Raw genomic sequence first — 22,535 nt, forward strand, 5'->3', positions numbered from 1 at the left:
CATAAAGGTCCTACCACCTCCCAATAGCACCCTAGGCTGAGGAGTAAACCTTTAGCACAGGGGTCTTTGGTGAAATTTCTGATTCAGTTGATGGCTATAATCATCTATAACTGTTCAGGAGAGCAATAGGGAGTTAACTGATTGTTTAATGACTAAATGAACATATCTAAAACTGTATTTGCAAGAACCCATGAGGGATTGGTTCTGTGGCAAAAGACACCAAATTCATAGCTCCTCACATTCTTCCTTGTGATGGTTAATGCTGTCAACTTGACAGAGTCTAGGGTCGCAGGAAGATGGACATCTGCGCATGGTTGGGTAGGCTATTTCCATTAAGTTTATTGATGTGGGAAACCCTGTCTTAATGGTAGGTGGAGTTATTCCTGAAGTTATATTTGGTAAATTATTGTTGTTTAAAGAATAATGACAAAAAAAGGTTTTATGTATTTAGTAGGAACAGAATTTTTGACCAAATATTTTTCAACCTGTAGCGGGGTAAAATCAGGACTTAAAACCCTTAGCTAAGAGGGGATAACAGTATTTATGACAAGAGGTACTGGGCTGGAGTATGGGTGTACAAGAGAGGCAGGAACCTGGCTGTTCTTATCCATGGGACTTGATACCTGTTAACTGCCTTACCTCTACTAATGCAGCTTACCACAGTATTTGTCCTGCTAAGATGCATATGGAGCTACCTGCCTCTAGATAACTCTTCCAGGTCATTGTCGTACATGAAATCCTGAAAGTCCACATCTTTCCTTGGACTTGTTCCAGAGGCCAGTTTTGCATTTTCCCACTCAGTGTTTAGCTCCTGCGTTCTCATTCATCTTCCCAACTCATTCTGTTAACCGTTGCTCTCAGCTCTATGTCACTCTTGATCTTGGTGGACCTGTCTCAGATGGGCTTTCAGCCACTTAAGTTACTTCTCTGAACTTTGCTTTTCTTAATTCTTATCTGAGATAGTAACTACGTTGTAAGAAGTTTATGATTTTTAATTAAATTATAATAATTGTCCAAGGACTTCCCTAGCATAATGTCTACCACATTCTAGGTGCTCAATAGAAGTTGGTATCCTTTAATTGGATAGTTGCTGAGGGGTTTTGCTGGCGTAGAACCATAGGTAAACACTTCATTTTCTACCATCATTCCTCCATTTGCAAGCTTACCTCCCCCACACTTATCCAAATCCCATTTCACCTCTTTGCTGTGTAGGATCATGAAAGCCAAGGCTCATTGCAGAGGTCCAAGATCACAGTAAATGTTATTTAAATATGTATATGTATTTGTTGGTCTTTTCTTGTTGCTCTAGCTTCTCAGTAACGGACTAGGGAGTAGGGATTTCAGGTCACATGGGGACTGGCTATAAACTTTCTAGTTTCACCCCTACAAAAATATGTTTACATATTTAAATAGCATCTACTGTGTTCTTGGACCACTGTAGCCTCATGTCAGCCAGCTAATTTGCATACCTTAATCTGGAGACTGAAGGTGCAAACACATGCACTTGTGGGGAGGACACTTCCTATTCAAAACACCACGTTACTCTAAGCAAACGGCCAAAGGCAAACTCCTGAGGATTGGATGACGATTAGACTTACTCATTCATATGGCCACATAATTAAAAAGTAAAATGAGTCAAATGGAGGAAGCATCTCTAAAAACTGACAATGAAGTGACTCAACAATATATCACATGGTGGCTTACACACAGGATTATTTCAAGTAACCATGGGAAAGAAACTGCTTTTCTAGGTTTTTATTTATTTATTTATTTTTTTGATGAGTTAACTTTTTTTAGCCTGTAACCCTCAGCACCACAATCTGTCTCTGTCATCATCCTCACGTAGATGAAGAGTAGACACAGGCAGAGGTCAAGAACACCCACATGAACCATTCATTCATTCTTGGGCCAACACATAGTGAAACAAGATAGAGGCTCTTGAAGAAGAAGTAGCTGCCAGGACCATCACAAGCCCCAAACTCGTTGGAGATATCTGAGCGTGTGATGAACAATCCTTTGGGTATGGAGATCATCCTCCTGTCCTGTGCTGGAGTTTCAGGTCTTCAGACTTCGTACTGGAAGAGTCTGACTGGAATCCTGGCCCTTCTGCAGTTCCTCTTGCTGTCTTTGGATGCTTTCCCTCCTAGTTTCTCCTCAAGACAGAGTGTGTGTGCACACGCTCACACGCACACACGTGTGCACGTGTATGTACATATATGCATGCACATGAGAGAAGAAAGGCACTTTTACAGGTAGTCAGGGACAGGCAGGTGAAACCCTGAGCGTGAATGTGCTGGAGACAGTGTGCAGGAGAGACAGGGGGGTCATAGAAGACAGAGAGCAGGGGGAGCCTAGCCATGAGAGAGGGAAAGGCAAGCTGAAGATGAAAGAGAGAACGGGTGAAAGGAGCAACCAGAGGAAATAAGGAACAAATTAGACAAAAAGATGGAACATGATGAAAGAGGGAGAGAAAGATGTTCAGAGAGGAGGGAAGATAGGGTGAGGAGGGAAGACATGAGAAGGCAGAGGGAGGCAGGGAGGGGAGACAAGAGCAGAGGTGCAGGCAAGAGGGGAAGGGGAGGCTGCATCTCCACAGTTGTTCTCTGGCCCCACACTCTGGGCAGCACATGGGTCCCCTTGCATCACAGTTCATTTGGGCCTTCCTGTTTTTATCACATCTTTGGGAACCCTTGGAGACTTTTCCAGCCAGTGAATCTGGCAGAGTACCAAGTTTCCCTGTTCGGGGCCCAGCTCTACTTCCCACGGCTGTGCTTCTCATGGCCCTCAACACCCTCAGTCCCTGGCCCAAGGACCATCCCAGAGTCCTCTCCAGGATCGCTGATTCCATTTCATCCCCAGGAACGTCTAACAGAAGCTATAACCCTCTAACAGGGTCGATCCAGCCTAGACACCCGAAAAACTTCATTTTATAAAAAGACATACTTGTACAGTCTGGGTCTGGGGAGATGGGTCCATGGTTAAGCCCTCACCATGAGGACTAGAATTCTGATCCCCAGAACCCCCATAAGTGGTGGGTGAGTTTGGCAGCCTGCCTGTAATTCCATCAAGGAGCTCCTCCTTGAAGGCAGAGATGGGAAAGCCTTGAGAAAGCTGGCTAGCAAGAATAGCTGTGTGTGTGAGCTCTGGCTCGATTGAGGGACTTCTGTGAATAATGTGGACATGACTGAGGATGCTTCATAGCATCACTGTGGGCTTACACACACAGCCCTGATTGAAAAATTGTCCACCCCCAAAGCACACTTTCTTTCATTCTCTGACTCACTGATGTCTTCCACTGCCATGATACTCTCCCAACTCTAAGTTCTAGTCTCCCTCCAGCTTCTTACATTCATTCCAGAAAACACCTTTTAACTCCTACACTGTGCCACGCATGAATATTATGACTTTGAACAAAAATCATTGTCCATCCCCGAGAAGCTCAGCATCTAAAGGGAGACAGGCACAGTGGACCCAGGGCAGGGCCAGGATTTTTATTTTTGAAATTCCAGCATTGTACAGTCTAGGGAACCCTCTGTAACAAAAAGAAAGGAAGAGAAAAAAGAAAAGAAATAAAAATAAAAGCAAAGCAAAGAAAAGAAAGATCAGCCTATTGCTAGGGACATTTGACTCTTTTGAAAGAACCCAGAAAGAGTTATGCCAGCTCTAGAGGGGGCAGAATGAGTGACACTCCCCCCTCCCCAACTATTCAGACAAGAAGGTGGGCTGACACAGTGGCTCACTGATTAAGCTATAATTATCGATACTTTCTCTTTTGGTTCTCTTTTGTCCCCACTATGAACAAAATCCCAGGTGCACTTTAAGGTTTAGATTGTGATTGAGATAAAGTCTAATTGTCAAAACAAACTAAAAGTTTCAGTTTCCCCTAATGGAATTGGGTAAAAAGAAACCCAGGGCTGGTATGGAGCCTCCCTGGTTTCGAGGGGCCGGTTTCCTTCCACCATGTGAATCATCCACTTGTTATCCATGAAGCCAATGGTGGGCCACTTCCCAGCCAACAGGAAAAGGACAAGAGCGAGGGGAAAGCCAGCCCTGGCCTACAGTTCACACCCCTTCTTTGATCACACAAAAGGCACCAAGATGTTGTCACATGGACACACTAAGGTGCTGGGGAAAGGGCAAGTGTGGTATTTATTCCGGTGGCCACGTGTCCTCAGGTCAGAAGAGAAAGGGTGCTGTGGACAACAGACCTCTCCAAGGCAGCCTACGATGCATGCCTCCTGTGTGGTCTGGGAAGCCACAGAACAGAAGCTCTTGTCTTTCCAAAGCCACTGGTGATGGAAACATGGCTATGCTATGCAGGTCTTCCCTGTAAGCTCTCTCCTGGGATCTTTCATTCTGATAACTTTGAATCCTTGCCCCTGAACTCATGCGTTGACTAAGGATGAAGCCCTAGTTCCATCTGAAGGGCACTGGAGGGAGACAAGGCGCTGTCGACTGTAAGGGAGGCACCAGAAAGGAAAGAACAGTAGTGTGTAAAGCAAACTTCAAAAGCTTTTCCTAGTTCATGCTACCCAGAGCAGGATGCAACTCAAAGAACTCTACGGATCTCCAGCGAGGCAGGTGGGGTGGTTTATGTTGCTTATCAGCTTGGCGGGATCTAGAATCACCTTGGAGATAAACCTCAGGGTGTGACTATGAGGGATTATCTGATGAGGTTCATTGAGGTTCAATTTATCCATCCATTTATCCTAACTGCCAGGCTGGATAAAAAGGAGAAAACAAGGTGAATAATGGCATTCAGAACTCTGCTTCCTGGCTGTAGAGGGAATGTGATTTGGCCGCCTCATGCTTCTTCCACAATGACTTCTTGGCCACTACAGACTCTTCCCTCAAACTATGAGCCAAAATAAGCCTACCCTTCCTTCTTCAGGTTGCTTCTGTAGGTTTTTTACATAGCAGTGCTCCAAGTAACTAATACAGAGGCCGAATCAACTTTGGTGTGATGGAAGAGAATTAGACCTGAGGACAGTGGCTTGAGAGAAGACCACAAAGACCCAGAGTCGTCCGGTAGAGAGTGGCGAGAACCCAAAGTGCCAAGTAGCAGATGGCAGATCCTTCTTGGATTTGTCCCATCGTGATAAATGTACCAAACATGAGATTAAAACTAAATGACAGCTTCTTTAACAGAAATCAAAGCAAGACACCACCCTGTGCTCCTGGCCTCAACCCAGTAAACAGGGAAAGTGTCTCCCACAAGCTTCTGAACTGCAAAGCCAACCTGTCCACTGCATGCACATATCCAAACACACACTCGTGCACACTACTGTATACATGCCAGGTATAAACACAGCAAGTACCAATGAGTGTACAAAAACATACCATACATGTAGCATCCACTAAATACATGCAAACACAGCACATGCATGCACACAGGCACACACCCACACCACATTTTTCTAACTGGCTTCTCTGTTGCCTACCACACTCTCCCATTCAACCCCTTACACAACTGAGTGATTGTTCTGAAAACAAAAATTAAGGCACTTGCTCCTTTAAATACCAATCTCTTTCTGTGACATCCGGACCTTCTGCCTGAAACCTGCGCATCTGATCAAAGCTAGCAGAACCTGTTCCCTAGGATGCCACCCAGCCATTGTGCCCACTTTCCTACCCCCAGCAACCAGGTGATCAGCTATTCTTCCCGAGAGGCCCTAATGTTCCCTGTGACCCCACCTCCCACATCGCCAGCCAGCCACACATTTGGAATGTATATTCATGGTAGTGTATGCCTTTAATCCAGCACAGCACTCAGGAGGCAGAGACAGGAGGATCTCCACAAATTTGAGGTCAATCTAATCAATCTAGGGAACATTAGGACTACAATAGAGAGACCCTTTGTCCAAACAAAATAAAAGTATTAATCATTCTGAACCCCTTCAGAGCTCACCTGTTCTCTCAAGAGCCCCTGCCTTCCCAGCTGGAACTGTTCCTTGGGAAATCAGGTAGTGGGATTGTTCACCTCCTGCGTCTATGTCCCTACAAGTCAGGTGACATTGTCTTTGATGGAGCACCTTGTCCTGGTCTGGGCAGCCACACTCACATGTCCTCCTTGCCCCACAGATCAAAGTAGAAAACCAGCATGACTACCAGGACATCACTAGTGTGGTGGCGATGGCCAAAACCTACGCCACCACTGAAGCCTTTATCGACTCCAAGTATGACATCCGCATACAGAAGATTGGATCCAATTACAAGGCATACATGTGAGTCAGTGGGCAGGGACTGGCAGGAAGGTGGTAGTGGCCTGCTTCTACCATGATGCTGTGTTTGTTTGTCCTTTGCTTATGTTGCAACTTAGCCCAATAGACCTCTCCATAAAGGTGTGTGTGTGTGTGTGTGTGTGTGTGTGTGTGTGTGTGTAGATTTGTGCAAATCAAGGAGTCATTGCTGAAGGGTTGGAATTCTCTTCGGTATGAAGCTGCATGGCCTGGTGTGTGTGGAAAAGCAATCTGTTATTTTCTGGAACCAACAAAACTCATTAGAGAGTCACACCAAATTCTCTAGTTGCAAGCAACAAAAACTGCTTCTGAATACTACATGTTTTGTTTTTAAGGAAATTCACTAGAAAATCATGGGTAATTGGAAAGTTTAAAAAACAAACCAAAATCCTGCTAAATTTCTGATTTTGGAAGCACTGGGATTTAGGGCAGCCCCGTGTACATAGCAGTGTACATGGTTGATGCTCACGGTGCCAATGGGTGAAGAATCCACTGGAGTCTTTTTGAAGCACTCATCTCAGAGTGTGATCTGTCACTTGCATTTGGGTTGGAGGCAGAAAACCACTATTGCAAATTCAAGCAGGAAGGCAGGCAAGTTGAGCAAGATCAGGGCTGGGCAGAAGTGGAGGTGCTGCCTCTAAAGGAAGAGCTATGAATGCCAGGTGACAAAGGCAGCCCCCTGCATCTGCTTCAAGGTGAGTCAGCAAATGGTGAGCTAACCTGGGACTGAAGTCATCCGTTTCAGTGGGACTCTAGAGCAGGAGGAAAGGCTGTGTCTTGAAGAGGTCTTACCTGTTTCTGGGTCTCTGTGCCCCTCACTTTGGAATGTTGTTCCTGGTTCCACTTCTAATGGGGATACCCAACAGTCAGCTTTATGTAGCACTGACTGTGAGCACAGCTCCATATCAGGAAATTGCAGTGACTAGCCATGGACATTTGGACAGTCTGTCTATCTGTGTGCTGTCTATCTGTGCAGCATAGCTTTTGCCTGAGAATCCTGTGGGCAAGCCAAGCTGTCATCTGCTTCTGTTAAGATGTCAAGTCAATCAAAGCTGTGCCTATTCATGAATGCATTGCCTGCCATGACCTTTTGCTACCTGGATTGCCTAGGCCATTGGAAAAACATATCTTTGTGTAAAGGGCCAGGTAGAGACCAGGGAGATAGGTCATAAAGACCTGAGTACGATTCCCAGCATCCATCTAAAAAGATGTGATGGTGCATGATTATAATCCCAGCCTTGGGGAGGATCCCTGGGACTCACTACCCAGACAGTCTAACATAGTTAGCAAGCCCCAGGTCACAGTGACTCTGTCTCAAAAACCAAGGTCAATGGTTCCTGATGAACAACACCCAAGATTGACATCTGGTTTCCATGCTCACTCACATACGTGTGTGTGTGTGTGTGTGATTTTAAATAGGTCTGGGGGAGGGGGAGGTTCAATGAGTAAAGCATTTTGTTTGCAAGCACAAAAATCTGAGTTCAATCTCCAGATCCCACATAAAAGTATGAGGTATGAGACTGGGTGTGGTAGTGAACACCTTCAATTTCAGTATTTGGGAGGCAAGTGGATCTCTGTGAGTTGGAGGCCAGCCTGGTCTACATAGTAAGTTCCAGGATACCAAAGTTGCATAGTGAGGCCTCCTTCTCAAAACACAAAAGTAATAGGTATGGTCATAAGCTCTTGTAATCCAAACACTCTGGGGTTCCCTGACCAGCCAGTCTATTCTAATTGGTGATCTCCAGGCCAATTAAAGACCTTGTTGCAAAGGAGATAGATTTCTTTCTGAGGATGACACCCAGGGTTCCCCCAGCCTCAATAAGTACATATATATATACTCTCTCTCTCTATATATATATATATATATATAGAGAGAGAGAGAGAGAGAGTATGGATAGGGGAGATTTTAGGCTTTGAGACCCAGGCACTGGTTGCAACTGTACCATTTCCTGAGACACTGGAAAAGATACATGCTATTGACCAATAAGGACACAGTCCCCTAAAAGAGATAAAGCCAGTTTCCAAGGGATCGTTCTCTTCCATCCTATCAGTCAACCACCCAGTTCTTTCCCCCAGGGCAGGCCAGAGCTGTTACTGCTTTCACATGTTCTCTCAGAGTGTCTCAGGGGATTAGATCTCCCATACACATACACACACACACACACACACACACACACACGCGCGCGCGTGCGCGCACGGACACACATGCCACCCCGAATCAGGTGCATTCTTGAGGCACCGCGGTGTCATTTCCTTCCTCCCTTCATTGTTAGAATTTGCATTTGTCATTGATGTCACCTTGCCCCAGTTTCTTTTCCGAGGATTACCTCACTGCTGCATTCTTTGAACCCTTCTGGCCTGACAGCTCCAATTTGTCATTGGTTTCAGAGATTCTTGGACCCTGGGTTGGTCCACAGCCAAGGGATGGGGCTCATACTACTCTTGAGCATTGAATGTCCTCCCTGCCCATAACCGTTCGCCCTCCTCTGGCCCACATCCTGCTCTGCACTTAGGCCTTTCTGCTTGCTAACACAGAGGTGTCACTGCTTGCATATTCTCCTAATGCACAGCCGGGGCATACATGTGCATATTTGCCCGCTCGGATACAAGCATCCTTGATTATTTCTCTATATATCCATCTGCATGTAAACACTCTAATGAAGTCACACTGCTGTCTGGACTTTCATCCGGTACCATGTGGCTCAATTGTGCCTTCCTGATTGCTGTCTATTCTTCCTATGCCAGTTAAGAAAAAGCTGACTTCCCCCATCCATCACTCACTTGACCCCCATCCATGTGAACAGTTTCAGCCTGTGCCTAGAACAGTGGGAAACAACTCTACCAACCCCAGCACAGGCTTGTAGAAAAGTATCATGACATTCAGTCTTCACTCTTGTCCAACGTTGCTCAGCTAGAAGCTTCTCCTCCACCTCCAAGGTTGTATGTTTGATCTTAAATACCCCCTCCCAAATTCATATTGAAAATCTACCCCTTCTCTATTATCTTAGGAAGATGGGTCAGAAAGGGAATCATACTAACAGGGTAGAACCTTCCAGAAAGCAATCAGTGCTTGTTCTAGTTCCATTTCACTACTGTGTTAAAGCACTCTGAACAAAAGCAGCTTTAGGGGTAAAAAATTTTATTTCAACTTCCCTTCCATCACTGAGGAAGTCAGGGCAGGAACTCAAGTAGAAACTTGAAGCAGAGACCGTGGAAGAATGCTATTTGCTGGCTGACTTATAGACCCATGCTTGGTTAGCTTTCTTATACAGCCAAGGACCACCTCTCTAGGGAATAGTGTCGCCCACAGTGGGCTGGGCCCTCCTATATTAATTAACAATAAGGCAACCCCCACTACATGCTCACAGGCCGGTCCGATCTGGTCAGTTTCTCAACTGAGATACCTTTTCTCAGGTGATTCTAGGCTGTATCAAGTTAACAATTAAGGCAGTATTCTTAGAAAAAAAATAACTCAGAAGGGCCCCTTGCTTCATCTGCTACATGAAGACATGGTAAGAAGGCACAGACTAAAAAATGGGTCATCATCAAACATGAACCTTTAGGCAATTTGAACTTGGACTTCCATGCCTGCAGACTACAAGAAATGAGTCATTGTCTATAAATCACACAGCTAATGGTCCTCCCTTACATCAGCCCAAATAAATAAAGGTGATTATAGCCCAGGTGGATGCTTTGACAACAATCTCCATTCCATCCCACAACCCACTGGCTGCATCTCATTCAAGTCAAGGACAAGGACCCTTCCATACCTGTGTGATGGACTCCATGAGCTATGTATGGAGTCAAGGGTTTATGGAGTGCAGTTTGGGGGCATCTGCCATTAAGAGAGAAGGATAACTCTGGTGCCATTCCCTTCAGTGGGGCTGATACAAGCTGATACTTATAAAGCCCTTGGATACACAGCTCGGATGTTCAAAGCTGTCCTTGGGTATCAGCTCTCCCAGTTATCTCCCTCTTGGAACGAGAGCAATCTGGCTTGAGTTCCTGCTGCTTCAGCCCTTGGAATGCCTTCTTCTTTATCTTTTCTTACTAAAAATAACAGCACAGCCATTTGTGCTGAGAGGTTGACGGGAATGTTTCCTCTCATTCACGTAGGGCCCCACTCAGGTCTACAGTTATTCCCATTTTACCAAGGAAGAAGTTAAAAGACGGAGATGCTGCCTGTGGCATATTACTAGAAAATGCTAACACTGCAATGTTCTTCAGTTCTTACCCTCTTCCACCATCAACTCACTATGCCAAATGCTGTTCACCTGCCAAGGCATAGCTCAATGGGCAGGTTCTGGGGCCTCATCCGGTGATCTCAATGGGTAGGTAGGTTCTGGGGCCTCATCCAGTGATCTCAATGGATAGGTTCAGGGGCTTCATCCGGTGACTCTGGGGTTTCTTTTGCATCCCTGGAGGCCATATCCATTGCTAATTCACCATGGCAGTCCTCTGGCTCAAACCCAGTAAAGGCAGGAAGTGAATAGCCTAAGCAGGGTGCAGTTTTACACTCTTCAACTGAGCCATAGCCAGAGCCTGTGAGCATTGTTGTCATAATTTTTGTCAGCTTGACACAAACCTAGGCATGCCTAAGAAGAAGGACTCTGTTGAGAAATGGCCTCCATCAGATTGGCCATGTTAGTGTGTATGTGTGGTGTTTTTTGTTGTTGTTGTTGTTGCTGTTGTTGTTGTTTTTTGATTACTAATTGACGGAGGAGGACCCTACCTACTGTAGGTGGGACCATCTCTGGGCGGATGGGCCAGGGCTATATGAGAAAGGCAACTGAACTGAAAGAGCACACCAGTAAGCAACATCCCCAGTGATCTCTGCATCAGTTCCTCTTCATAGCTTCCTGCTTGAGCTCCTGCCTGGACTTCCCTCAGAGATGGGCTGTCTTTGTTACTGTTCTATTGCTGTGGAGAGACATCATGAAGATACCTATAAAACAGAATATTTAATTGGGGACCTGCTTACAGGGATCCATATGTGTCTGAGGTTCTCCCCAACATATATCATCCCTCTCCCAGTCAGTATCTACGGAGCACCTACTACATTGGAACTCTGTGCCCAGAGGACGGAGCAAAGCATGTTCTGTTTTTAGAGCTTCTCCCCTAAGACAGTTAGATGAGTATTCCTGAGCACAGTGCCAGGGAGAGAAGAGGAGAGGGAAGCAGGGCAGGGCATGGACAGCCATATAAGGACTGGATAAGAAGGTGTGCTGCAAGGGAGTCATATTCAAATGAAGCCTGAAAGATAAGCAAGGACTTAGGAAGGAAAGGTGGTAACAAAGGCCACCAGGGGCAAAGGGGAGAGTGAGTGTGTAGGCCAGAAGCCATACATGGGCAAGCACTAAGAAGGAAGACAGTTATGGCTGAAGTAGAACAAAGTCCAAACAAGAAGTTGGGGAGAGCAGCATGGCAGGCAGAGGTCACAAAGGCTTCCCAACTCTTCAGCATGGGAAAGTAATAACTTCCTCCCTAAGATCATCTTTTTCCCTACATTTAAAAACCTATAAAAAGAAATCCCAGAATCGCTAGGTGGTACACTGCCCTAGTTCTCCTCAAAAGCAAGAGGTCATGCCTCTTACTCATTTTTCAATTACTGTAACAAAATATTTGAGACGACCAACTTAAAAGGAAGAAAGGTTTCTTCGGACTCACAGTTTCAGGGGGTTTAGCTCATGGTTACTTGTCCCTATTGTTTTGAGCCTGTGGTAACACAGTCATGGAGACTGCTCACATTATGGTGTCCAGGAAGCCAAGAAAGAAGCAAGAAGGATTTAGGTCCCTCCACGGGCATGACCCCCAAGACCTAACATCCTTTTCCCAGGCATCACTTGCTGAAGGTTCCCACACCTCCCAATAGCACCACAAGATGCTAAAAATCAAGCCTTAGCATGTGGGATCTGGAGTGGGGACACTGAGGCACCAAAGTTTGTGCCATTTTATCTGAGCAGCCTTTTAAAATTTTCAATTTTAATCCGGGGGCTGGAAAAATGGCTCAGCGGTTAAACACATTTTATTACTCTTACAGAGAGCCAGGATTTGCTTCCCAGCACCCACGTGGCAGATAACAGACTTCTGTAACTCCAATTTCTGTGGGTCTGAATCTCTCTTCTAAGCTCTGTGGGCATTACACACACATGGAGCACAGCAGCACGCAAACAAAACACACACAAAAACATAAAATAAATAAACAAAAATATAAGTAAACACAATTTAATCTTTAAATTTCAAAAACATTTGGCAAACAATACACAATATCCAGGAATAAATAAATTAGTCGGCATTAATGGAAATTACAGAAAGAAAAATCAAGTTGAGGACAGGCTACAGATCCAAAAGTCCATGCTGTGTATATTATGAGCCAGAGGTTTGAAACAACATCTCCTAACCACCAAAGGGAAGAAGGAAAGCAGATTAGTGACAGAGATCCCTAATATCTTCATTGTGATCTGTTCTAACCCAGGAGAACCTCCATCTCTGGAAACTGGAAGGCCAACACAGGTTCTGCCATGCTGGAGCAGGTGGCCATGACAGAAAGGTAAGAGACAAAGGTTCTGTGGAGAGAGGCACCAGCATCCATGAGAATGGCACTCCAACCTCTGACCAGTGTCCCATAGAGCAATTTCGCCAGTTCGCTGTCCCTTATGGTCAGCAGCAACAACAGGGCACCTGCCAAAATAACACTTACAGATGATAAGATTTCAGAGAAGGGAAGTGGTTTGTCCTGTGTCCCAGAGGTAAGAGAGGAACACGGAGATCCTGGCTTTAAGTCCAGAGATCTTCTGGGTCCTGCCCTGCTACCTCGGTAAGAGACTGAAGCCTTCATCAGTCCCCCATTGCCTGCAAATAACTGGGAGAAAAAATTTGTATTAAAATGTCAAAAAAAATGGATATGGGCCTTCCTCAGACCAACTGAAGAAGGAAAAGCCAGTTCCCCCTAAATTGTGTGTACTCTGGGGTGCACTGTAGCTGAGGGACCTACAGGTCTTCGCCCCGTCAGGCACTGCTGTGTGGCCTTCTCAGTTGAGGGAGGTCTGGGCATCTGCTCTCTGAACCAGTCACACTCCTTCCCTAGGAGATCACTGAACACTGCCTGAGAGCATGCAGCAGTAGTGGCCAGAGCATGTGCTCTAGGGTCAGAAAACACTGAGAGCCTATTGCATACCAGTGTGCTGAGCAGAAAAGCAGCCACGGCAAAGGGCGCTGATTCTCTCCTCTGAGAACCATGGGTCATCTGTAAGCATCAGAACATAGCTCATTAGTTTGAGCTTTGGGGATGTAGCTTTTGTTGATGATAACTCAAGAGGCATGCTTTCAGGAGAGACCTGAGACCCCCATCTCCATTGACATCATTTCTTTCACAGCTGTGTCAGATCAAACTTCTCCAACCATGGTTCACAGAATCACCAGGCTTAAAGTCTCAGGGTCAAGTCCGACAGAAAGAAACCATCTTTCCCCGCCATTTCATCCAAAGCCTGAAATGTAACCTTATTGACTGCTTAGCCAGGCTTGGAAGGATCATCCCTAAGGCTGAGAAGGCTGTGGGATTGTGTCTGAGTAAACCTATGGCAAGTTACGACTCTAGAGGCTGGAGTGGAGCCTGCATCTGTAGCAACAGTGACTGAGTCCCAGGAAGGATGTAATGCCACACACTGAGAAGTCTTTAGTAGGAGGGAAAGTAATTGCCCCACCTATGTTAAAGACAGCCACCTTTCCCCACTTGTCTAAGGGATGACACAATTGTAGATGAACACAATAATGTTAGGGCAGCATGAGCCTTAAACACTTGTAGAAGAAAGAAGGAGAAGGGGCACGCAGTGAAATTTAGGGAAGGAGAGACCAGAGCATAGTTCCTGAAGGACTTGGTACCAGCATGAAGAAGTGGGCCCCTGAAGGAGCTAGCTTTTGTTTCGTCTCAACAACAATGTCACAAGCAGTCACTGTGCACTAGTTTTAGAGCTTGGCCTTGGAGAAGGTGGTGGGGAAGAGAGACATTAGACCCGCCCCTGTGGAACCTCCAGTTCAGGGTCTATAAGCTCAGGAAGCCAGATGAACCAAGGTGGGTACCCCGTGCCCTTTCTAGATAAGCAAACAGACAGTTCTGAACTTGTTCTGAAAAATGAAGGCAAATCTGCATGCTGTTAGAAAGTCTAACCACAGCAGAGGACCCTGCCAGGGTGGATACCCGCCTTTCTCAGCAGGCCCGGTTAGGAGATGCTAGCTTCCATCTGGGAACTCCCTTGTGCTCAACTAATCTTGTGAGGTTGTGCCAAGTACCTGGCAAACCCCTCCCCCAGGCGGGGACATTCATGAACAGCCAGTGCCCTCTTCTTCATGACTCTCACAGTCAGTAAGTCTTACCCTCTCCCTGGCCTCAGAAGTTTATGGTGGGGACCTCCAGCACATCACCATCCCATGGATCTGCTCTGTCTTGAGCCACAAGGATGACTCAAACAGGAACCCGGAAGACAGGACAGGGTCTGCTCAGGCTAACATGCACTGTCCCTCAGACAGTCGTGAGTTGTGCCCATGGCCTGAACAGAACTCCCGGGTCCCATTCCTACACTTCCAAAGTCTCTGGAGCCCCTTAAGCAGGCCCAGGCACTCCGTGGTTCCTGAACAATTCATTCCGGTTGATTAATGCTAGTCTACCTGGTTGAAGGGAGGACCTTTCCCATATTTCCTGGCACCTGGGGTTTCTGGTCCTGGGGTGATGCATAGACATAACTTAGATGTCCACTGTTTGAAAAAAACCTTTGGAAACCAGTTGCCTCCAGTCCTAAGTCTAGACTTGTATCTCTCTTGGGAAGACCATTACTCATAAGTGTGTCTCAGGAGCACGTTGTGTCCCATGAATCAGCACCAAATACAGGAACTCTAACACCTGGCTCCAGAAGCCTCTCAAAGCCCCAGGGATCAATGTTGTTGCCAAATGTGGCTGTGCATCAGTCAGAGCATTGTACACAGCTTTGAGAACAGGTGGAGACCACCCAATAACGCAGGGTAGAATCCAGAAGCTGCCCGTTTATCTGTACAGGGGCTGCATTATCTTTGGAGCCCCAAACACAAGAAGCATCAAATAAAGGAAGCGGAGGCACCAGGAAGGAAAGGCTCGTCCAAAATCACCGAGAAACGAATAAAAAACATTCAGAACACAGGCCAGGGAGACAGGTCAGTCCAGAAAGCACTTACCACCCAAGAATGAGGGCATGGGTTCCATCCCCAGATCGCACATTTAAAAAGGCAGGCGGGTATGGAAGAATGCAGCTGTGATCTCAGCACTGGGGGAGAGAGAGAAACAAGAGGATCCTGGGGCTCACTGGCCAGCCAGCTACACTGTTCAGCGAGCTCCACATGGAGTGGGAGACCTTGTCTCAAAAATCAAGGTGGGGGGCTCCTGAGGAACAACACCCAAGATTCACTTTGGGCCCTGCCACTCATATGTGCAATTTGTGCATACATGTGCTCCTACCCAATATGTGTTCTCTCTCTCTCTCTGCCTGTCTCTCTCTCTACCTGTCTCTCTCTCTACCTGTCTCTCTCTCTACCTGTCTCTCTCCTCTCTGTCTCTCTCTCTCTGCTCTCTGTCTCTCTCTGTTTCTCTCTGTCTCCCTCTCTCTCTGTCTCCCTCACTCTCTGTGTCTCTCTCTGTGTGCCACCCTCTCTCCCTGTGTCTCTCTCTCTATGTCTCCCTCTCTCTGTCTGTCTCTCTTCTCTGTCTCTCTCTCTTTTTTCTCTCTCTCTGTCTCTCTCTCTCTGCCTCTCCCTTTTCTCTCTGTCTCTCTTTGCCTCTCTCTCTCTCTGTCTCCCTCTCTCTATGTCTCCCTTTCTCTCTGTGTCTCTCTCTGTGTGTCTCTCTCTATGTCTCCCTCTCTCTCTGTCTCCCTCTCTCTATGTCTTCCTCTCTCTCTGTCTCCCTCTCTCTGTGTGTGTCTCTCTCTCTGTCTCCCTCTCTCTGTGTGTCTCCCTCTCTCTCTCTGAAGTAAAAACAGATACACTGTGGCAGGCTCCAAATGAAGGGAAGGAGGTTTGCTTACTACCTGGACACAGACATGATCTGGGACTGGAAGCTACACTGTTAGTTATTACTCTCTCAGCCTCAGCATCTTCACCTGAAAGCAATGAGTTCAACCCTCCCTTCTTGATCAGTTTGAGCTAGAATTAGAAAGAATGAGGAGTTAGCCTACCAGGCACAGTAAGTGGTCTTTATCCTGCCTTTTACTCCCAGTTCGCCCCTGGCTGCAGTTGGATCTCTCAAACTAGGGTTGGGTTCCAGTTGGAGATCTAGGTGACCATGACCATGTTACTGCCCTGCTGCATAACCTCAGAAAGAGACCTTCTCTCTAGGCCTCAGTGGGCCATGGTGGATACGATCAAAGAGTGGGTTCTTAGAAATTGTCAGCCATGCTCCCTCCTCATTCCAGGTCACGTGGCTCAAACGCACAAATAGATCTGAGAGCCAAGTGTCCTGCGTGACCTCAGAGAGTGGGGAGAGAAGCAGGGACATTAACACAAAGTCCCCTGTGGCCACCAAATCTAGTCCACAAGGAAAGCCAAGTGCATGCCCAGAAGATCTCCCCAGATACAACCAACCCCTTGTCGCAGGGTCAAAGTTCACAGCCCAGATCTGTCCCCAGCAAAGCAAACTGGCCCTGCAGCCATCAGTCACGGGAATAGGAACAAAAGCAATTGGTCCAGAAGGCCAGGCCCCCAGGAAAGTCAGGAGCTGTCTGAAGGAGCTCCCCTGCCCCCACATCCCTCCCACCCCAACTCCAGGAGAATGAGTTCCTTTGTCCCCCACAGGCTCTTGTCTGGCTGGGGCTCTGAGCAGGGAGGGTAGCCTGGAGGGATTTTTAGAGTCCTTCAAGCCGCTTTCCCAAGGGAAAAGGACTGCAGTAGTGGCTGGGTGTCGGGATGGCCGTGGGTGGGGGCAAGGCAAGCTTCCTGCTGCTGCAGAGTCGAGGTCCAGGAACAACAGCAAAAGGGTGTCCATGGGTCTCCGAGACCTCCTGGTTCTTATTCCTTCTCTCCTTCATCCTCTGTCCCTGCTTCTTGAGTGCCCCCACTCCTTGGTCTTCCTTCTCTGTCTCCCTCTGACCTCTTGCCTTGCTTCTTACCCCATGCTCACTGTCAGTCTGTCTGTCTTTGCAGGTACAGGCTATGGGTGGACAGCTGCTCAGAAATGTTCGGTGGCCTAGACATATGTGCTGTCAAGGCTGTCCACAGCAAGGATGGGAGAGATTATATCATCGAGGTGAGGAATGGAGCGGGAGGGTCCAGCCTGGACCATCCTAGAAGGAAACAGTTCCTAGCTGACCAACCTCCAGCTCTGGCCTGCCACACATAGCTCAGAGCATAGGGAGTCACCCAGAGTGCTTCATGCACCTACCTCAGCTTCAGCAACATTGAGAGCCTTCCTGCTCAGCACTCTGACCTCAGAGTCCAGAACTTGGGGCAGTTTTCCCCAGCTTATCAGGCTAAGACTCTACACAATTCTGTGCCCATGTCCAGTGTCCTTAGTGTTCAAGGACATGATATGAATGCAATTCCCTTACCACCATGCAGGGTTCTATCCTTAAGTTCCTTCAACAAACGTGGGCTCCAGAGGATTCTTTAGGCCAGGTACTGGGTAATTCCAAGACACAGTCTTGAGCACAGCAAAATTAGCAAGCTGCAAGAGAAGATAACATTAAAAAAAATGGCAAAGCATTGTTAAGCAAAAGGTCACCCATTGTACAGAGTGTAGCTGTAGGGACAGATGCAACTGCCAGAAATAGAATTGTAAGAGATTCAAAGGTGGGCACTGGGATCCAGAACCACTCTAAGGACCCTTCGGCAACCCATACATCCCACAGTAGCCTCTTCCCTCTACAACCCCTTCCTACTCTCCTCAAGGGCTCCTTCTCCTCTCTCTTCTGGCTCCCAGCCTCCAGCACTTCTGCAGCTTTAACCTGAAACACCCTGGTGGCCTCAAGGCTCCCCTCCAATCTCAGCTACCAGCTCGACAGTCACATGCGGTCCTTTCTGCCCACTCCTTCCATGAGGCTCACTTCTCAACCCCTGAGGCAAGGGAGGAATGGGCTGACAATAGGCCAAGAGACGTGAGGGGAGCCCCATGGCCACCCTTCCCCTGCAGCTGTGTGGGCTGCTCTGAGAGCCACATGGCTGGGATGACCACAGTAGCCAGTCAGTCCTCCAGTCCCTTATGTCTGCCCCACTGCCCAAGGACCAACAGGCAAAGAGCATCGGGTAACTGGATGAGTAGGAGTATGGCACCTTCAAAAAGCATACCAGCAGGTCAGGGAAGAGCTGCCTTGGCAGTGGGGGTTGAGGGAGCCGAGAGCCCAGGGCCAGAGACAGTCTCACTAGTTGGCTCACCAGAAAGGCTGGATGCTACCACCAGTAAGTGGCATCTATATGTAGGATCCCATCCTTGCCTCAAGTCAGGGAATACTCTTCCCCTGACTATTCCCAGAACAAAAGTGAGTGGAGGTCCTCTTCACCTGGGACATTAGCAACTCCTGGCAAACCACCCAGCATCACCTTTCCTCCCTAGGACCCTAGACATGACTCTGGTTCGGGCTCACGCACACTCATTTCTTCACTCTGGGCACCGGGCTTGAAGCAGAATGAACAGGGCTCAGATGGGGCAGGGGAATAGGAAAGGGCTGCTATCCCATTAGGAATGAGGACCAAGGGACAGAAGAGATGACTTGTAGCCAAGATCTCCCATTGCTCTTGCAGAGGAACCTAGGTTTGGTTCTCAGCATCCACATGGTGGCTCACAGCCATCTGGAATACATATGTACATACATACATGCAAGCAAAACACTCATACAAACAAAATAAATCTTTAAAAATTGAGAAGAAAAATATAAACTGTTTCCCTCCTCTCTCAGTTCAGCACCACACACATACCCACATACACAAGCATACAAACATACACACATACATAATACATACACATGCACAAACATACACATATACAAATATATACACACACACCAACATGCACATGAACACACATACACAACAAACACACATACACACATATATGTATACATTCACACATGCACACACACATACACACAAACACATACATACATACATGCACATACACAAACATGCACACACACACACACACATGACCTCTGACATCCCTCCACTTTCACAAAAATCTATACCCAGAGGCCCCAGTTCCAGACATTTGGGGTTAGGGGTGAGGTCAAAGATGAAAGATGCTTCACATATAAAAACAAACAAACAAGTCAGTTTGGGTCTTCTAAACATAAGAAAACAACTTTTCAAAAATGTTCCAGAAAAATCTCAATAAAACAAAGAAAAAAAATAGCTTTCAGATTTGGGATTCTTTTTATCCCCCCTCAGAAACGTTAGAGAATTGTTTTCCTTTGAGGTTTAGGATGGAATCAGGAAGAGAGGAAGTCTGTTCCTAGGAATAGAAATCCACTGTCTCCCTGTGAGAGCACAGGGCTTGTACGGCACGTTCAGTGAGGGCACTTAGGGGAAACACCCTGAACCGCGTCCTCTTTGACCTGGCCCAGAGGATGACCTTGCTCACTAGGAAAAAATGTTTCCCTGGGGAGAGTGAGTGTCCACTTCCTCTGGCTGTGTCCACTGTGGGGACTCCAGTTCCTGACCTCTGGCTCCTTGTCATGTCTGTTTTCCACTGCAGAGAATGTGTGTGTGGGGGGGGGGTAGACATTCAGGGCATAAAGCAGTGGGCAGGGTGTGAGGGACGAGAGACAGGCCAGGCTGGGAGCCCAGGACCTTTGGGGAAAACGGTGATGGAGACTACCTGTGACCCAGGCACGACAGCCACCTCAGGGAGCTCCATTTAGGGACAGTTTATAGGACCTTCTGGGACCCATACCCATGCCCCAGTTTGTTTTTCAGTCTCCAAGGCACACTGGGTGCTTGTACCCACCGTCCCCTGAAAGCCACAGCCAGGAAGGTCTTAGCAGCTGCCGGATCCCTTAGTTTACAGTTGACAGACACTAGACACAAGCAAACCCATAGCAGAACACAGACCTGGAACCCGACGGCCGTGTCTGAAGTCTCACCACTGAGCCATCCAATGCTTGGTGAGAACTTCCCCGTCTGACCCTCATCACTCTGGTGAGAATAATCAGAGTAGCCATAAGCCTCAAAGACCTGTTGTTGTGAGACAGGGTCCCATGTAGCCCAGGCTGCCCTCAACTTCGATATGTAGGAAGACATTGAACGTCTTGTGCCCCTGCCTCCACCTTCTGAATGCTAGGATTATAGGTACTGGGGATGGAAGTGAAGGCCCCAAGCATCTTACCAAATAGCCCAGCCCTGCAGAGTGCTGCTCTGAGATAGAGCTGATGACATCTATACCTGGTTCTTAGAATATATATCATCATATATCACTGCTTATTGAAACTGTACTATCAGGGCCTTCCCAGGGTGAACACACCCCTTTCTCCAGGACACAGGCCAGCCCTGACTTCATGGGCTTACAGATGGCAAATGATAGTTCTGAGACTAATTTTTCTAAAGAGACGGCTACGTGAGCTCAGCAAAGACCCAGGCACAGAGGGGCTCCTAGGAAGTCGTGTGGTCCCTGAGGGGCTTCTGGAAGGAAGGGCTGACTAGGTGTTTCATGATGGATAAGGAATTAGCCAGGTGACTGAGGTGGGGAGGAGGTACAGAAAGTTGGGTACAGAATCTGGAAATGAGACTGTACGATTACCCTAGAGCTAGCCAAAGAGGGTTTCACAGAGTGAGGCAGGTGACGGAGGAAGACTGGGTTCCTGCAGGTGGCCAACGCAGCTCTGTCACAGGTCTGCCAAGTCTTTATGTTCCCTTAAGACTGCCAAACTGCCTGCGCCTAGTGTTCAGCTGGTCCACTGGCTCTCATCTCTGAACCTCACTTTCCTATCTATCACTAAAGTAGACTAGCCCAACATGACCTCCCAGGGTTGCCATCCCTCTTCCCAAAGAACAGCCTGGTTTCGAGGGTGTTTCAGTTCGAGCCTGCATCCTGCAGGGTCCCCAGAACAACCCTCTGTCCTCTTCTGTCTTCTCTATGAACCCTGGGTCACTTCCAGCCTATGTCAAAATTTTGGTGGTTGTGATGGAGTCCCCACCATTGCTGTTTCCAGCTCTGAGAACATCTTCAACCTTAGGGCGCCAGTCCCAACCCTGGGAGGAAATTCGGGTGGGAAATGAGGGGGCGGAGACCAACCCCCAAAGAAAAATACAGAGAAGGTCAGGCATGCTACCCTGGCCCTGGCCACGTTGCTGGACTCCAGCATGTGGAGGCTGAGTTGAACTGAATCCAGGAGTCTGTTGAGAAGGAAACAGGACTGGACAACAGGAAGGGGCCCGCTGGGCTGTTTGCATGGAGGACATTGCCACCTAGTGGTCATTCCTTCCTGAGCCCAGCGTCAACACTCCTAGAATAGGAAGCCAAGTCAAGCCATCTTAACTTAGAGTCATTCAGCCTCCTTTCCCTCCTCCTAGGTCATGGACAGTTCAATGCCTCTGATTGGAGAGCATGTCGAAGAGGACAAGCATTTAATGGCCGATCTTGTTGTCTCCAAAATGAGCCAACTCCTGGTGCCAGGGGGCACGGTGCCCTCACCCCTGAGACCTTGGGTAAGTTGGGTAAGGTTCTCTTGAGAACAAAGGAGATTATGGAATGAAAACCCCCAGGGTTTATTGAAGATAACCCCAGGCAGGCATCATGGGGGAGAATGGGATGGGGACAGAGGAGTGCAGGGTCCCCTTTCCACTTCCTATGGCCTGGGAAGAAAACTCCTGTTCCATGAGCCTTTGCCCAGACTGTTGGCAGTGTTCGTCTCTGGGTCCCCCATCTTGGGCCTGAGCTTGGATGTGGGCAACTGTGTATGTAAGAATGCATGTTCACGCATATCCTATGTTCCCAGGGCACAGGTCCATAAAGACTATTGTGTCTCTTGCTTCTCCATCCCCCAACCCAGCAAGCTCCTACCCCTCCCCTGTATAGGCCCCACTGGGGACTACCAAACCGCTCCTCACAGAATTTACCAGCTTGCCAGCCTTCTGGAAAAGCTACTATCAAATCCTCCCCCGACCCCTATTTATCCCATAGAAACTTATCCCTTTATAAACACAGGAGTAGTAGTTAAACTCAAGGGGCTACTAGGAGGGTGGGGGTGTATACAGCATCCTCCATGGCTATGCCGAAAATCTATACACTGTGTGTTTTACAACAGTGATATTTTGAAAAAAAAAAAAAAAGTATAAGGTCTCGACTCC

General features: G+C 47.5%; 1 protein-coding gene across 2 annotated transcripts in view; it reads left to right on the forward strand.

The window, feature by feature from the left end:
* The window catches only part of Syn3 (synapsin III), a 376,504-nt gene that overhangs the window by 341,326 nt on the left and 12,643 nt on the right, over positions 1 to 22,535 (forward strand). For both annotated transcript variants that reach the window (XM_057757481.1, XM_057757482.1), the window contains exons 8-11: positions 6,082 to 6,224; positions 12,715 to 12,789; positions 17,403 to 17,505; positions 21,759 to 21,893. In XM_057757481.1, the coding sequence (XP_057613464.1) occupies positions 6,082 to 6,224; positions 12,715 to 12,789; positions 17,403 to 17,505; positions 21,759 to 21,893 (456 nt within the window). The remainder of the gene's footprint in view (positions 1 to 6,081; positions 6,225 to 12,714; positions 12,790 to 17,402; positions 17,506 to 21,758; positions 21,894 to 22,535) is intronic.

The sequence above is a fragment of the Chionomys nivalis genome, chromosome 25, assembly GCF_950005125.1.
Source record: "Chionomys nivalis chromosome 25, mChiNiv1.1, whole genome shotgun sequence".
Taxonomy (NCBI): domain Eukaryota; kingdom Metazoa; phylum Chordata; class Mammalia; order Rodentia; family Cricetidae; genus Chionomys; species Chionomys nivalis.